This window comes from Varanus komodoensis, unplaced genomic scaffold, assembly GCF_004798865.1.
Source record: "Varanus komodoensis strain SLA01 unplaced genomic scaffold, ASM479886v1 scaffold39, whole genome shotgun sequence".
NCBI classification, from domain to species: domain Eukaryota; kingdom Metazoa; phylum Chordata; class Lepidosauria; order Squamata; family Varanidae; genus Varanus; species Varanus komodoensis.
In genome coordinates, this window is record NW_025335922.1 from 7,483,134 (window position 1) to 7,501,165 (window position 18,032).

Sequence of the window (18,032 nt, forward strand, 5' to 3'; positions counted from 1 at the left end):
ACACACACACTGTCAGGCATGTCTAACTTGGAAGCTACATCAGGTCTTTTGAGAGTACCCTGTTGACTTACTGTTTTTGATCTGAGCATTCATCCTCAATCCCCACCCCAACTTCACCCTTTTCTTTTGAAATTTGGAAACGAGTAAAGTTATATGAACTCTTAAACTTTTAGAGAGCTTGCCAGCTCAGCATGTTGTCTTTATTCATTGGGAGGGAAAATGTGTTCTTTATTTATATTAAATTGCTGTAGAATATTTAATGGATAGAAATCTAACATGCACGGTGACATTCTTATCTATATTTAACCATTCTGGGCTGCATGTCTGTCAGTTCATCTCAGGCTGCTGCCTTTTAAATTTATTGGACTGGATGTGTGGAGAGTATGCCCCAGTATTCACTCAGCAGCACGGCTGTGCAGTGCAGGGGAGGGACGGCACGCTGTCCCACAGAGAAGCCAGCCTGCTTCTAAAACTGCATTCTAAAAAAGTCGGAATAGTCTCTCCTAGGGCTCAGTTTCCAGTGGTAAGAACTTTAAGCTAAAGTACCCTAGTAATTTGACGCCACCCCTTTTGTCTTCAGCCCTGTCCATCACTGGAAGGGTGGCCCCTGGAAACTTGCCTGCAACTGAATTTGGCCCTCAGGGTGAAAGCGATTCAGTGCCCCTGCTTAGAAGCTTTTGAAAAAGTCCTTGGTTCCTAAGGCCACAGTGTTCTAGAATATATGATAATGTTTTGGCATTTAAAGCATGCAGTAATAAGCAAAAGCCTTTTCTACTTGAGATTTTTCATTAACAGAACTGGATTTTGGTATACTTAATGGGTGGTACATTTAACCTTTTTCTCTGACTGAAAACATGCATCAGATAGGAAACAGCCCAGGTAACAGATGCTGATGATGAGTTATTTGCGTTGCAGCAGTGCTGGAGAAGGGTGATAACCCGAGTAGCGTCAGGCTCTGTGCAAGACTGCCACGTGCAAAGCAGATGAAGGGATTTCATTTCCAGTGGGTGCGGCATCACCAGCTATTTTTGGCTTGGGAGACTACCTTACTTTGCAAATGCACCTTAATTGGAAATTGAGAGTACCTGCTAGTCTCATCTAGGAGCTCTTTCAAGGATAAAATAGGAACTAAATGCGACCCCTGTGAGGATTTGAAGTTGAGCTGATGGAGGTAAAGTAGGAATGCTGTATCACTGCTAGTTCTCAACAGCCACAAGGCATTTCTGCACTGCTTCAAATCTGCCTGACCGAGCGATGTGGGGTGCAGTTTAATGTTCACTTGACTTGTGCAGTTTGCTGTAGATCTTGCCACAAAGCTATATCTTTTGTCTTCTCCACCAACAGTTGCCAGCATGGTCTGCAGTGCGGCATAAGAAGTTTTCTTCATTTGTATAATCAGGAAGGGGATGGTGAGGGGAACATGTTTCTCCCTCTCTCATGCTACTGAAATGTAGGGTCTTGAAGAAGATGATTGATAGTAGTCTTAGGACTGAAAAATGTACAGTCCTATGTACATGAAGTGCAAAGGCACAATCCCATGGGGACACCTGTAATCCTCCAAATTCAGAGGATGACAGGCATCCTATTAAGGATGGAAGTAGCATGGAGGCAGAGGTCACACCTGTGCTACTCTGGCCCTGCAAAAGACTTAGGCAGCTGACAGGGAGACAGTGCTCCAAATGTGGAGCCCTAAAGTGAGACCATGTTTCCAAGGAAGGACTCTGAATTTACCTGTGACTGGCCAGACATCATCCACAGGCCATAGGATCACACCTTCATTGGCTTAATGGAATTTTCCACTTCAGGAAAGGGAACTGACTAAGAACATAGATTGGTCAAGATGATGATGAATTTTAAAATGGATTAGAATATTAGCCATGATAGGTTTGAAGGAGCAGAGGTGGCGAGGGGATAGCAGTTACCATGAACAGTGGGGAGGAACTGTATTCCATTTGCCTTCTCCAGTTCTTGTTTCAGTTCAAAATAGAACTGCAGAGGTCCTTTCTTGAAATCTCCCTTTCCCTGTCTTTTATCAGCAGCCTGTAGGTAGCTATGGGCTAAGGGTAGTTATCCTCTGAAATTTGTATTTCTCCAAATTTTACGAAGGAATTCTCTGATTAAAAAGATGTACAAATGGAAGATCCATCCAAATGAATGTGAAAATAATGTACATATGCATTAGCTTTGGAAAATTGCTTGCAAAATGTGTATATTAGTAAATTTTTTCACACAGAAATGCATGCATTAGGAAAAATGTGCATGAAAATGCACGCAGGTGTCCATGTAAACTTTTCAGACTTCAGGACAACCAACTTTAAGACTGAGAAAACGCTTAGTTTGGGACAAGAAAGGCAAAAGTGAAATGGATAGATTCATCTTTCTCTGCCTCTAAGCCATACTTGCTTCTTAGTTCCCTTTCCTTCCTCAAGTGCAGTCATCTTGTTTACCTGCCCTCATTTCTGTTTTCCTTTCCTTATACGAGTTGTGAACAGTGTGACAGAGGTGCACCTCAGCTGTCTCCTGTGTGCACCTGCACAGTGATGTAGACATGGTGAGTTCTGGGAGCTCATTGCTTGGTTGGACACCTGCCAAGGGCCCAAACTCCACATGCCAGTGGCGTCCACTGACATACCTCCTGGAGTTGGTCTTCTTCTTTCCCACTGCAGCCTGCTTCACACCAGCACCTGCTTCTCATCCTATCCCATGCTACAGAGCTGGTCTAAAGGACGGAGGAGCCTTGGATGCCATGGCTTATTTGCTCACTGGCTCTGACCAAGAAGCAGGAGCAGTTGGGTTAATGGCAGTTGGAAGGAAGACTCAGTGTGAGGTCCCATTGAAGAGTGTCTTGCCCAAGGGTCTTCAGAATCTGGAGCTGGCACTGGCTCCATTTCTGCTGCCCCATTTCTACCACCCCCACACGGTTAAATGTAATCTCTCTGAACAGGACAGTGTATCTCTGAGTATCAGATACCAGGTGCAATAGGGACAGAATCTCCATGCCATACTTCTTGGCTGACTGCTGTCACTAGGAAAATGCTAGATTAGGTGCACCTCAGTTTGTTCCAGCAAAGAGTTGTATTTATGTTCATACAAAACATATTTTTAATGGATGCCTTTATGCCAAACTGTTCCTACCTCAAGGGTACAAATTCATAATATTAGAGAATGTCAATATCCAGCTGTTAAAAAAGATAATTTATCCATCAGTCCTCACTGCAGATAATTTAGTTCCAGATCACATTGCACAGAAGTATGTTGAGAAGAAATACCTTGAGATTGATTACTCAGACATGTAAGCCAAGCTGCATACTGCAAGGGGACCCCAGGCTCCCTCCCACAGTGTGACTGTGGGTAAGGGGCATGATCTATTCCGTCCCCTACACATAGCAACTGCTCAAGCCCTGAAGAGGAGTAAAACTCCCTAACAGAGCGATCCCCTTGATATCACTGGAGCTTGGAACCCTGCACTCAGAGTGCCCCCCCCCCCCCACAGCCGGTGCAAAAAGAACCAACCTGGCTGCCTCTCTGAGGTCACAAAATGATTCTGGGAAAGAAAGGGGAGAAGAGGCTGGCACCATGAAGGTACTGTGTTCTGATAGCCTCTCGGCCTTCTTGCCTACTCCGAAGCACTGCAGTTAAACAACTGAAACTGGTCATCCAGCAGCTCCTTGGAGGGAAGGAACCTGGAGGCTATCTTTGCATACCTTCTGCCCATAATCAGTTCAGAGGGCGACAAGCATCTCCATCAGACTGCTCCCTAAGTCATCAGAAAAGAAATTGTCATGGGCATAGCTCCCTACTTCTCAACACCTGGCCATGGCTAAGGCCTTTCCTGTTACCTTGGTGGAAGCAGAAATGAAGAAGAAGGAGAAGAACAATGATCACATCTGTAATTTAGTTGGAGTTACTTGAAATAGAACATACCGGTACACTCATTTCCTAAATTGATTTGATACAAGGAGTGGCAGGGACTTTAATGGCAAACAAAATGAACATTTCATTCTGTGCCTTCTCGGAGAACTTAACCATTGAATAATTTGACTTGGCAAACTCAGGATCATTGGCTTGCAGGTGGACATCCTGTGACTCATTGCCTGTGCATACAGCCCACTGTCATTTCTTCGATTTGTTTTCTTTTTAAACAAAGAGTACATTCTAGTCTCTGTTCTGGTTGACTTCTGAAAGCACAGATCTGTCTGGACCCATGTCCTCTGACCTGGGAACCTCTCTCTTTTCCCTCTGTAATCCAAGAGGCGTAGGGGACACACTGTCAAGGATCAGCTGCAGAGTTACCCAATGAATAGTAACAGTACATGATATTTGCAATATGGCCAATTTTGCCATTTTGACTTTGGCATTATTATTGTAGTTACTGTTAACCCAAACTGAGGATCCTTTCTAGGTTTGCTCAAGCATTTGCTGGAGGCAGATGAACACATGCAGAAACCTAAGCAGGGTCAGGCCTGCTGCCTCATCCCCAACAGCCACATCCAGAAAGGTGCATATATAGACAACTGTACCAAAGTGGATTTGATGTACTTGATTTAAAGCTCACCTTAAATCACTAGCCAGTAAGACTAGATTTAAATCATAGTTTTCTGTGTAATTTGCATGCCTGACCTGTAGGATCTTCATTCCCAGACTGTATCTCTTTTACAGCCTGCTGCTATTACAGATTTTCTCCTCCAGGGAAAGAATAATATGATAAACCTCAGGCTATTCACCAAAAAATGCAAGGATTTGTGGTGTATGCTGTTCAAAATGTTACACTTTGATTTTTACTGCTTGCCTCTCCCTCCACACTTAGCTTCTTGTGCAGATCTATTCCACTCCATACAAGCTTCTTCTATTCAAGGGAGTTTTTGAAACTTAGCACTTAAGTGATGTGAGGTTGATTCTGTGTACATAGATTTGCAAAGGAACAATGGGTTTAATGGGATTAACTTTTTCTCAACTCTATATATTTTATAACATTTTTGCTGAACAAGAGACATGTGATCTCTACAGACACAAATTTGCAGTTTTGAGAACTGTAAAACCAAGCATCTGTGATAATATTTTCTAGTTAGAAAAATTGCCCAATAATCTTACAGAAATCTCTGGAAGAGTGTGACATTGTAAATGGATGAACGGAATTAATTTGCTAAAAAATTTAAACATTGCATGAATATATAGCCTCATGCTACATAATTAAAAAGTAATCCTTAATTCAGGATAGATAACCTTTGGACTATAATGTATCTTAAATAGATTTTCTTTCTCAAAAAGCATTTTATTTAAAAAATCCAATTTAAATAAAAAAATTACTTAAATTTTAAAAATCTGATTTTTAAAAAATCATTGATTTTTATCCACCTTGAACTGTGCATACACCATGGTATTATTTCTTTATTTTGCACTATTTGTAGTCCATTCAAAATCTAAATAAATTCTGGACCAGTGAACAATAAAAAGATGAAACAGCTAAAGGAAGAAAACAATGTGGTGGTGATGATTAGTTTTCTATACTGCTTCCATAGCCCACAGGGCTGTCTGGATGGTTTGCATTCCAAAATAGATATAGTACAATAAAACAGATATACATTTCCAAATACCTAAATCAATCAGTCTATTATGCAAAGACATTTCCAAATAAATTGAAATCTCATGTACATTTTACAATAAATTCCAGATACATTAGCAAAATAAATATGCAAAATAGATATACAATAATAAAATACCAACCATACAATCATAAAATGTTGTTGTAAGCCGCCCTGAGGCTTCGGCGAATGGGGCGGCATAGAAGTTTACTAAATAAATAAATAAAAACAACATGCCTTGGACTCTGCCTGCAGAAGGCGACCTCAGCGGAGGAGGCTCCGCCCCCTGGCCCAGGTGCTCTGACCGCTCCACCAGCCCCTTGGCGCTCCTCTCGCAGTCTCCATGCTGTGTGTCACCCACTGCAAACTAGTAATGACACGACTAGAAAGTGATGGGTGACTTGGGGGTGAGGGATGAGCAATGAAGGGGGCTCCACTCTGCTCCATTGCATGGTGGTCAGCAGCTGCGAACGAGTGGGAATGCGGCAGTTCAGGACAAAGTTGAAAGTAGGCTGTAAATAAAAACCAGGGCTAGTCAAGGAAGGCTTTCTGAAATGGAGATGTGTACATGAGGTGCTGAGAACAACACAATTTTGGTGCCTGCTTGACCTCCTGAGGGAGTTCTATAGAAATGGAGCTACCACACTGAAGACTCTTCTCCAAGTGGACTGGAATCAGGCCATAGGCCCAGGTGGAGTCGGGACATCCAGTCACGTTACTCTGAAGCATCCTGGTCCCCCGTTGCTGGGAACAGAGCTTGCATGATGCATGCAAGAACCTGATTCTTGGTATATGTGCAAAAGGGGCTCTTGGCACATGGCAGTGTAGAGCAGGCAGTCAGTCCAGCCCTGTCTGTCCTTTCCATGTGTGTGTTTGTATCCAGTCAAGCACCTGATTTATTCCTTAATTCTTATTCTACTGAGTTACCATCCTTGACTAATTTTCTGTAAACATTATCAAATCATTTATCTTTTCTTTTCTGAGCACTTGTAATTCAAGTCAGGCTTTTTCCATGTCTGAAATTTGCCAAATTTTCACTAACAAAACTCTCTGCACTGGCATGGTATTTCATTTGCGCTGGTGTATGTAGCCAACTGTATATTCATAACAGAGAATGTTTCCTTATATTGATTTCTTGAATCCTGTTGTGTGCAGATTTTGCCCTGCCTTTTTTCCTCTCTAGCAGACTCAGATGAGACTTCAAGAAGGACCTTTTATTAAAACTTAACGGGTTACAAGCAGTATAAATCAAAGTAGCCTTCTTTTTGAGATGTGAAACATCTGCCCATGTGAAGAGCTGAATCGGAGCTGAAACGTCTCCTCCCCTCCCTTTCAGTAAAGCTTCTCGCTCCACCCTCAGGGTGTTCCTGCTGCTTGAGGGCTAGATGGTGGGAACACCGGACACTTCTTAATTGGTTTGTTCATTTCTCCTGTTGCCTCCTGACACCATCATAGAGCTCTCTCTCTATCTCCTCTCCCCCAGCTCTGAAATTCCCCCCTCCTTTTCCAAGGTGGGCTGGTTCTCACACAGAATGCCTAAATATCTCCACTAGATAATGACAAAGTCGTCTGCCCAACTCTGCCCCTCTGTATCCTCCTCAGAATTGGGCAACTCTGTCTGAGCAGATAATAATGTGCAAGAGCTGCCCCCCTCCCCATCTACAAATCCCATAAAATCTCTTTCAACGTTTTCTAAAGCTATGAGCTCTAACTTCATATGTTATTTTCAGTAGCCATATTGTAATATTGTAGGAAATGCTCCAACTGTGTCCGGCAACTAGCATATTTCTGGTGTGCTGATGGAAACCGACACTTGCATAATATTAGTAGTGCAAGTGTATTCATGTGACAGGTTTCTTGGGGAAACTGTGCCACTACAAGGCACTATTGATGATGCACAATCAATGGTTTCCACTAGTGCAGTGTAAATAGTTGTAGCTGTTAGCTCTTTCCTAAGGATTTTAGGGCAGCTCTGCCAAAAAAGAAAGAGATCCACACTGATCACATCAGGCCTTCAACAGCCCAAAGTATTTAAAAATGTATTTTCTGTAGCACACGTGGACACACACACACAATCGATCTTAAATTGGTCTTTCAGTTTGAACACAAGGAGTATTTAGCTGCTGTATATTGTGCTTGCACCAATTCTCCTAATTTAAAAATTATATCCAACACTGGAATTTTCTTGCGTGCGGATAGGGAAGAGCAGAAGGCAAGGATTGGTCTGTTGAGTACTGATGTCAGAGCAGCTGTTCCTTATGGAGAAAGCCTTTTTTTAAAGGTTTCTCCTAGAGAGAACAGGGCTTTTGAATGGATGTTTGTTTCCCCATTCTAGTAAATAGGATGCAGATTGCTATTACTTTCCCCTTCACTATCAGTTTCCAGGTTTGTTGTATGTGATTCTGAAGCAGTTCAGGAGCAGAAGGTGGACAAACTCAGGGAGGTGGACAAATTCTTCCCTCACACAGGAACTTGCCTCATGCCATCCCATGCCATGCAGCAGCTGGTTCAAATGGTCACGTGAGCTTGTGGGCATCCACAGGCACCCATCCCATAAACCAGCTCCTTCTATAGGTTGTCATGCCTTATGAAGCTGCAAGGATGGGGTGGTTGCTGTGCTTGGCTGCTTTAGTGTTGCAGGTTGGCTTGTTAACCATGGCCACAAGTCAGCTTTTGTGCAAGAGGGCAAGTTCCACCTGCAAAGAAATTATGCAGATCTTCCAGCAGGCCACTGGTAACACCCTGAGACATTGTGAAGGGTGGGTTATAAAAGCTATGAATAGATGAATGTGCAGTGGGAGAAATAAAGGGCCGTGGCTTATTTCCCCTTCTATGGCGGCTGGAGCAACTCGATTGTGCCCATCTACTCTGCAGCAGCTTTTCAGGGTTTCAGGCAGAGAATTTCTTCCCATCTCCAGCAACCTAATCCCCTTTAGTTAATGATGCTGGACTGAACCTGGGTCCTTCTACATGCAAATCATGTTCTGCCACTGAGCAGCAATATTTTCCTTCACATGTTCCACAGCTGTGCCTTAATGGTTTCAGCATTAAGCTCGAATTAGCGCAGTCTAAGTCGTAGCTGCAAGGTGGTGGTGGTCAAGAAGAACAGTTGCCTAGGGGTTTGTAGGCGGGGGAGAAAATAAATAGAAGCCAGAATTCACAGTATTCAATTTTCCATAATTTTTCACACATGGGTAAACATCGCTGTGTGTCTTATCACTCATCAGTGCTAGCATAAATTTAGGCCCTCCATAATTAATTTCTGATGACCTACTTCTGGATGTGGGAACTACCTCCGCATTAAGGTATTTTGTTTGGGGATACAATCAAGTGATTGCAAAAATTGGTCTGTGGTTCAGGAGCCGGGGAGGCAGAGTCACACACCTAAGCACTTACTTAATGCTGAAGTCATTGAATGTTCTCTCTGTGTGTGTGAACGTGCATGAATTCACCCCAGAGATCACATTTGTCTAAGTTTTTTTTTTTTTTTTCAAAAGCCAAATTAAGGTTTTCCAATTAAGGGTGACAATCTCAGAATAAGAAGACTGTTGAATAAATGTTGTTTGGCATCTGTCAGATTAATAAAATGATATGCAAATTATATTAGTTACATGCCAATGAGCTATGCAAATTAGTCTGTCTTATTGTGTGTTATTTTCATTGTAGTTCTTACCGCTGAACAACTTTTCTGCCCATGGTTGGTGCCATCCATCAGGTGAAATTTCAGATTTCATGGGCAGGGTGACAAGAGATTTCATGGGGGAGAGTCCTCAAATTCCAAATGATCCAGACTTTCATACACATACAGATAAATTGCAGCAAAGCAGTACACATTTAGGACAATTTGCTGAATTTATCCTAACTTTTTCTGCCTCATCAGAGAACTCTCCACAAAGGTCAGTCACTTGAGCATAGGTAAACTGCCTTTGGCTTGGACAGCTACTGTGTAGGCCTGTTTAACCGTGGATAACAACAACCACTTCTGGGCAGCTCAAGTAATGCAGCCACAGATACAGGCTCAAATAACCTAGTGCTAACAGGATTACCTTTCACTCTGCCCTCCTTAGAGAAATTCTCCTGCTACTAGGCACTTCTGTAAGCCAACTTGCCCTTGGAACTTCAGTTGAAAAGAATCTGTTCGCCTCATCCACCCCAGACTCTGGTGTTGTGATGATTGCATGGGATCTTTTAACCCAGCTTTCCAAATCTCTGCCTGTAGGTAATGTTGACTCTGCTAGACCAGCTTTAAGTTAATCAGTCAACTAAGTTGCATTAGTTGTATGACACGAGTCCCCTTCTTGAGTCGGATGAGATCCAGATGCATAACCCATGACAGGAATGTTGATCCTCGTGTTCTGGGGCCAAATCTAGTCCTCCTGACATTCTCCTAGATGGACACGCCCCTTTTCCCTGTTGCTAGGGATTCTGGCTTCCCCTCTCCCCTGCCACTGCCTGTCATTTTTGGGCCTGTGCTTTTATGCAATTTATTTCCCATTCTGAAAGGCTAAAATGCTTCTGCTAAGGCTTAGTTACTGGCAAGAGGTTTAAACATGACCTATAGACAGTAGGTTGAAAAGATGGGTCCAGAGGATGTATGCTTTACTTATTTATTAGATTTATATCCTGCTTTTTTCTTACAAACTCAAAGTAGCTTACGTCCTCCTTCTCCTCCTCCTCCTCATCTTAATCTTATCCACAGAACAGCAACCCTGTGAGATAGTTTTGGTTAAGAGTCTGTGGCTGGCCCAAAACCACCCAGTTGGCTCCATGACCAAGATTGTACATTGCCTTAAATATTGTGTCAACATACTATTGGCAACAAATATTACACCAACATCGTGTTCTTAACAGTACCGTTTTCTGCTGTGTTGCGATACAGGTATGGCCTCACATGTGCAAGTTTTCTCCCCTCACACCCTTCAATCAAGTGCCTTCTGTAGTGTGAAGAAACTGAAAGTGGAACCAAGTTCTAACTGGGATATGACTGGGTACGGCACGCATAGTAAAGTCTACAGTCAGAGCAAGAACGTGCAATCTTCACAAGCAGCTGCCGCCATCAACGCCTCTCTCCAGATCCCGAACCCCAGCATCCCGTACGAGCAGACCATCATCTTCCCTGCCAGCACGGGACACATTGTGGTGACATCCGCCAACAGCACTTCTGGTGTGGTTGCAGTATCTGGGCAAGCATTGGGTGGACCACACAACCTGATGCGTCGAAGCACTGTGAGCCTTTTGGACACCTACCAAAAATGTGGACTTAAGCGCAAGAGTGAGGAAATAGAGAACACAAGCAGCGTTCAGATTATTGAAGAGCACCCACCAATGATTCAAAACAATGCCAGTGGGGCCACGGTAGCCACCACAACCACGTCCACTGCCACATCCAAAAATAGTGGGTCCAACAGTGAAGGGGATTACCAGCTGGTGCAACATGAAGTGCTGTGTTCCATGACCAACACGTATGAAGTATTAGAATTCCTTGGCCGCGGAACCTTTGGGCAAGTGGTCAAATGCTGGAAACGTGGCACCAATGAAATTGTGGCTATCAAGATCCTTAAAAACCATCCTTCTTACGCCCGGCAAGGTCAAATTGAAGTGAGCATCCTGGCTCGGTTAAGTACTGAAAGCGCAGATGATTACAACTTTGTCCGTGCTTATGAGTGTTTCCAGCACAAGAACCACACCTGCCTGGTCTTTGAGATGTTGGAACAGAACCTGTATGATTTCCTGAAACAGAACAAGTTCAGCCCATTGCCTCTTAAGTACATCCGACCAATCTTGCAGCAGGTAGCCACAGCCCTAATGAAATTGAAAAGCCTGGGCTTGATTCATGCAGACCTCAAACCGGAAAATATCATGTTGGTGGATCCATCTCGGCAGCCGTACAGGGTCAAGGTCATAGACTTTGGTTCTGCCAGCCATGTGTCAAAGGCGGTATGCTCAACTTACCTTCAGTCCAGATACTACAGGTAAGAGGTCTGAAATATTAGAATGTGGTTTTATTTCTCGAAGGCATCTGCTTCGATAATGTAAAAGCATTTAACTCAGCCAGATGAACCAGGATCAGCGGGACTCTGTTGGCTTCTTGTGTCACCTGATCCTGTTGATTTAGTAGTCAGCCACTTAGTAGTCAGTCATGCCATCTTCTTGCCACCTGCTATGGTGGTGCTATAGCCCAGCACAGAGCAAGCCAAGAGCTCTTTTTTCTAGCCAGCTACTCTGGTGGTACATGGCTAGTTCCAAGAATAAGATGGCCCTGGGAGGAAATTATTTTTCTTCCATCCACAGATAGACCAGAAATTGCACCCCCCCCCCCGCACCTTCTATCCTGGCTGCAGTAGCCAACTGGGTATAAGAAAGAAGGGAGCACTTGAGCACAGAGAGCTCCATCAGCAAGATAAGATTGCTCTCTAACATGGTTCTGCTTCTGGAATTAATCAGTGATGTGAGACTTCTGTGATGTAATTCTTTATGCTGATGGATATGATCAAAAGGAAGCCTGCAAGAACTCATTCTGGTGCATATGTTAAATGCAACAGATGTTATGTCTGTAAAAATGCAGGTAACAGTAGCACTTAATTTGTCAGCAGTGCTGCTCTTTGCCATCTCTTAAAATGCAGATTTCAGACACTAGAGGGGGAACCTAATCATTGCTGAATATGAGTTAATTTCCACAATATAGTAGTTTGGCACTGTAGGATTGCAACTGCTGATGTTTATCTCTGTGTGCTTTTGTTCTGAGATGGAAGAGAAGGAAAGAAAAGCTCTGTGGGGCAGGGGACTGTACTCTCTTTTCTTAGAAGAGTTTCATTACATGAAATATCCAGGCCAAAGACAGCCCCTCCTATAGAGCAAAGTGTGTACAGAAGGCAGATCAAGATCTACTTTGAGATCTCAGTAGACCAAGAGTTTCTGACTCTCAGTTGTTTCAACAATAGCAGTTACTAAAAGATCTGCCCACACCAAATTAAACTGCTGTAACAAAGGAAAAACTGGGTGTGAATCTTGTGTGTGAAAGGACTGTGAAAGGAATTTCTTACTGGAAACAAATTATTGGGTTTCAATTGTGCTCAGAGGCACCCCGGTCCACAATTCAAAGTGTACTGAAGCTGTGCTAGCCCCCATTTTAAATCCAGCTTTGCTTGGACCTTGATGTTTTTTGGGGGAAAAGTAGACCCATCAGTCTTTAGAGCCAAAGCAGCCATTACTTTAAACTTTTGCCGAGTAGCTGTGTTATCTTTTCCCCCTCTAGAGTAGTTACAGGGCTCTGAATCCCGATGTCAGAAGCCCTACTATCCTGCTTATCATATGAAGGTTATGATCCAAAATGGAACTGCTGAATTAGTGTAGAGTAAAAATTAAAACTATATCTAGAATAGCTAGATGCAGATTTAATATCTGTTTTGGACCTGAGGTCTGCTCACCCCTAGTTTAGATCAGACTGCTTTTTCCCTGTTAATACAGAGAATCTTAGGGCTTCCTTTAGCTTGTGGGATGAAGTGGGGGAAGGGAATTCAGGATAATCAGAATATTACCTGTGTTAGTACAGACCCAAGCCAGGTCCCCTTGTGGACTTGGAACAGGCCTCCACAGGAGACCGAAATGAAAGGGAATGTTTGGTTTTTGGAAAGGAAGGGAATGTTTTTGACATGGTGTCTGGGAAATGTCTGATGATATTTGTGGCTCAGATTTTGACATGGTGTACGAAGACTGCCAGTTTTCAGGTCATCAAGCCCAGTTTAACTAATTCCTTTCCTGTAATTTCTTCCTGAGCTGACTTGAGAAGAAGAACAGCAGTTCACTGAGAGCGGTTAGCTGGGATGAGTTGCCACAATAAGAGGTAGCTGGTGAAGGCATAAGGAAAATTCATAGTATTGCCTCTCTCTGCATTTTCTGATGGCAGTAGGGGGTGAGTGTAAGGAGATGCTAGTGAAACAAAGGTCCATTCTCCATCAGAAAATAGATACCTTTGTACTATAGGCAACTTAGAAAGCTTTGATAATAAACGGATTTGTTTTTATACTGATTTGTTGCTAGGTCATTAAGAAGACGGATGGGATGGCATTAAGAAAACATAAATTGCACATGAATGTGATTTTTAAAAAAGCAAAACATTCTCACAATCAATCCCATTAGGTCAGATAATGGTCTTTAAATATATAAATATAAATATAAATGCATGCATGAGATGCTGCTTGGGATAATTACAATCCCAGCTTGACAAATGGTGAGGATATTATGGGTTGCTCCTGAAATGGCAGCAGGAGAGCTCTTCTAAGGATGGATTCATCTCTGCAGCCTCTTAGCAGGGGATCAACATTAATACCATATATAGATTGCTTGGTGGTGAGAAACGATCGCTCACTAGTAACCATCACAGACAGAATCTTTCCTGTTATCTGGAACGTGTGCCTGTCAACAGAAAACATACAGCAAACCTCAGATTTCATTGGAGGTGCAGTGGTGAATTTTGATGTGCTGGCACTCATCATGACGATTGTCATACCCATGCTCCCCCAAGGAAGGTCCAGAACTTCAGGCAGCTGGGATTCTGTGACTTGGAAAAAAAGGCAGTTAATGAGAAACATGATGCAGGTGTACAAAAATACGTGTGTTGTGCAAAAAGTAGCTAAGGAGGCATCTTTCTGCCTCTCTTGTACCATTGCAACTAGGGGGCATGGCATGAAACTGATTGCTGGGAAATTGAGTTGAGATAAAAGGAAGCCCTTCTGCACACACCATATGTCCAAACGATACAGTGGTGGCCACCAATTTGGTTGGCTTTGAAAGGGGATTGCAGCAATTCATGGCGGGTGTGACCATCAGTAGCAGAGGCAGGATGCCTGTGGACAGCAGTTGCTGAGGAACTTGGGCAGGAGGGGCCTGTGGAACTCATTCTCTGTCTGTGGAATCCTGCGTGCTGTTGGTTGGCTGTGGAGTGAAGAGCGTGAACTAGAAGGACCCTTGGTATGGTCCAGCATGCTGCTCTTCTGTTGCTATTTATACCAACAAATCTATTCTAAGTTTCCATCTTTTGTAAAGCTAATGGACCTTAATTGCTAATTCAAGACCAAGCCACCCACAGATAAGAGGCAGCAGTATATTTCACAGGCAAAATTGGTTTCCTGCCCCCAGCTCCTGTGAGCATTGCCATTCAGCTCAGAGGAAAAGGGACTTTTAGGGGGATGGCAGATGACATCAGCAGCACCCCTGCTAATCAGAAAGTGCCAGAAATACTTTCCTGGCTCTGCTACACCAGTGCATAAGTAGCTTAATTAATATGTTCTACTGTGGCATGGTTGCTGATGCTTTCTTGTTAGCATATTCTGGCCGGGCAGGGAAAACAGAGCAGTCATCTGATGTGTAAAAAGTGCATCATCTGCTCTCACCCCATTTATTTATTTATTTATTTAGGAGGCTTCTATGCCGCCCCATTGGCACTGCATAGAGAAAGGGTCTTGCCTCAGATGTCTCTGTGCTATGGGATACGATGGGAATCTGAAAATGTTGGCCTTTCTGATTAGTGTGCTCGCATGTAGCCACCTTAGGCTTAAAGGCACAGTACCAGAACTGCAGGTGCGATGTGTCTTCCTTAAAATTAGTAGTTCACATGATTTTTGGTGATGACCAGGAATCTCCACAAAATGACCCAGGAGGAAACCTATTCACAAATGGAGAAAATGCGACAAGTCTGCATGCTGTTTTCTTTTAGGATGTCAGTGAGCCACACAGCAACTAAGGTAGCAGTGTTTGCTTGAACAGGTGAGCGCCAGTGGCACAAGACATAGTGGGTACTACTCATAGTAAACCCATGATTTTGCAAGGACCTAAGAATCGTCTCCAGACAAGTCCCAAGGTCATCCAAGCCACTTGCTTTCACACAAGTGACCAGAATAGAAAGACAGTGCTGAGGCAGGACACATGATTTGCATGCAGAAGGTCCGTGGTTCCAACCCTGGCATCTCCAGGTTAAAAGTTGTAGATAGTAGGTGCTGGGAAAGAATTCTACCCCAAGATCCTCGATGCCACCAATCAGAGTGCAGCCTGCTGGGCTGCATAGTCAGACAGTCTGACCTGGTAAGCCGCTTCCCTCGTGTGCTGGCGTGCTACTTTGCTTAATCAGTTTCTTTCAGGATAAGCCAATCTGCTTCCCTGATTTTGTTGCCGAACTTATGAATATGAAGTCAAGGTCATGCAGAGTTCCTCCATGAAAAGCATTTCCATAATCCCCTTTACCAGCCTCTTATTGCAACCAGATGGGTCCAGTGGTATTGCAGATGTGATTTTGGGTGCAGAATGTTCACATGCCTGTTTTCTGGCTTTTAAGGATGCAAAGAACCCTTGGCTGAGTCTTCTTGCATACTTCAATACAAATGGTTTGACCACAGTATATTGTTTTTTTTTCTTTTTTAGTTAAACAGTTCTTGGAGTCCAGGAGAACAGCCACTCTCTATTGTGAATTTTGTGATTGCACTGTGGCTTATGGGGTTGTGGGAGACAGCTGTCAACATTCCATTTTGGCAGATATGGGGGGTAATGGATTTTTGGCTCCAAAACCATCCTATAGTCTTTTTGTTGCTATTTTAAGCCAAGCTGTTAGCTGAAGTTTTCAACTTGCTTTTTGTTGTTCTTTGCAGTTTAAAGGACTATGGGTTTCTTAGAGTTCATTTTTTCCAGCTACATATTATATCTTCCCCACCTGAAGTCATGATTACTGTACTAGTAACATACAGATAACTGATCCATTGGAATGTTTCATACAACTTCTATTATGACTTTAGGTGAGGAAATTATCAACAACAGAAAATGAACTGCTATATGAACAGCTCCCCCTGTCTTTCAAGAAAATTTGCAGATTCTAAAAGATGAAAACGAACCAAAGCAAATAGGATATGTGTAAATTTCTGTTTCCAAACAACAGTGTTTTTTTTCCAAAACATTACTGTTTTTTATGCTTTGTAATAATTCTCTAGTGAAGTTCTTGTATCACCTTTGAGTGCCAAAACAAATGTGTTTGAGTGAATATTTTTGCTTAAACTGGGACATGGCTCAAAACTGTTCATTAGTTTCTCATTTCAATACCTCAAGTTATCTATTAAAAGTTTCCTATGTAAACAGCTGAGCTCCAACTGTGCCCATTTTAAGAGACAACTGAACTAGCTATGGTTGTGCATGTTTTGATAACGTCCCATTTAGACTACTCTAATGCGCTCTATGTAGGATTGCCTTTGAAAAGTATTTGGAAACTTCAGCTGGTCCAGAATACTGTAGTCTGACAGGTCTGTCTCCATGCTTATTTCAAGGTGATGATTATGACCTGTACAGCCCTGTTCCAACTTGGGAGCAGGCTATCTGAAAGCCCACTTTCTCCTATATGAGCCCACCTGAGTTTTAAGATCTTCAGCAGAGACTTTTCAGTTCCACAGCCATCAGAGACTTGGTTGGTGTACATCAGAAAGCCATCCCGGCAGGAACTTTCAGCCTCTGGAACTTCCTATCAAGGGAGGCTAGGCTTGGCCCTTTCTCTGCTTTCCTTCCTCCAGCAGGCAAAGACATTTTTATTTAGGCAGGCATTTGGTACATAAGCTGGTCTGTTACTGAACTGTTTGGGTGCTGTTTTCTTCTCTCATTGTGTTGTTTTAAATTGTATTTTAATTGGGTTTTATGTTATATTTTAATTAAGATTTTGTTCTAATTTATATTTGATTATTGTTTTATTGTTGTGTGTCATTTTTGGTGCACAGGCAGGACAGAAAATAAATGATTTTCCCCCTGCCCCCCTTTGCTGAAACGCTTCCTTCTCTTTTGCCACCTGTAAATGAGATGATGAATTTGAGAAGCATTTCATCTGACTTCTAGAAGTATAAGAGATGGGGTGGAGGGAACCCACGTTACTGGCAATTTCATAATCCTCTATAATTTAACCTCTTAATTACCTTTTAAATTTAAAAGTCACAGCAGTGTAGCTTTGTAGGGGAAATGCAGCAAATATGTGATCCTTTTAGCTGTTCTTTATTGTGGCTTCCCCCCCCCACCACCACCCGTGATATCTTCCTTCCTCCCCTGCCCACATTAGGACTGCGGGAAGTTTTCAAGAAACAGCACTGCACTCGTTGAGGTATAGCTGGAACTAAGTTGCTATGTGTTAATGAGCTATGTGTGAATATGCCTTCTTTGTGTTTGGAGACAGAGATGTATGCAAAGAGCATTTGGCTGGTAGAAAATATGTATTGGATTCAGTGGCTTGGCTCTTCATGGCTGTGATGCTCACCAAATCAGTTGAACTGTGTTGTAAATTGATGAGTCTGAACAAGGGCAGGGAAATGACCTGAACAAAAGCTTGATTAATACTTAAAAATAAAGAGCTCAGGTTTCCAGAACTGCTCAGTCCATGACTTTAGCACCTGTGAGTTTCTGCCACATTTTCTGCTCTCACTACATTCTGTG

General features: G+C 42.9%; 1 protein-coding gene across 2 annotated transcripts in view; it reads left to right on the plus strand.

Annotated features, from left to right (window-relative positions):
* HIPK2 (homeodomain interacting protein kinase 2) overlaps window positions 1–18,032 on the plus strand; it is a 196,301-nt gene that overhangs the window by 51,230 nt on the left and 127,039 nt on the right. For both annotated transcript variants that reach the window (XM_044441131.1, XM_044441130.1), the window contains exon 2: window positions 10,462–11,554. In XM_044441131.1, the coding sequence (XP_044297066.1) occupies window positions 10,462–11,554 (1,093 nt within the window). The remainder of the gene's footprint in view (window positions 1–10,461; window positions 11,555–18,032) is intronic.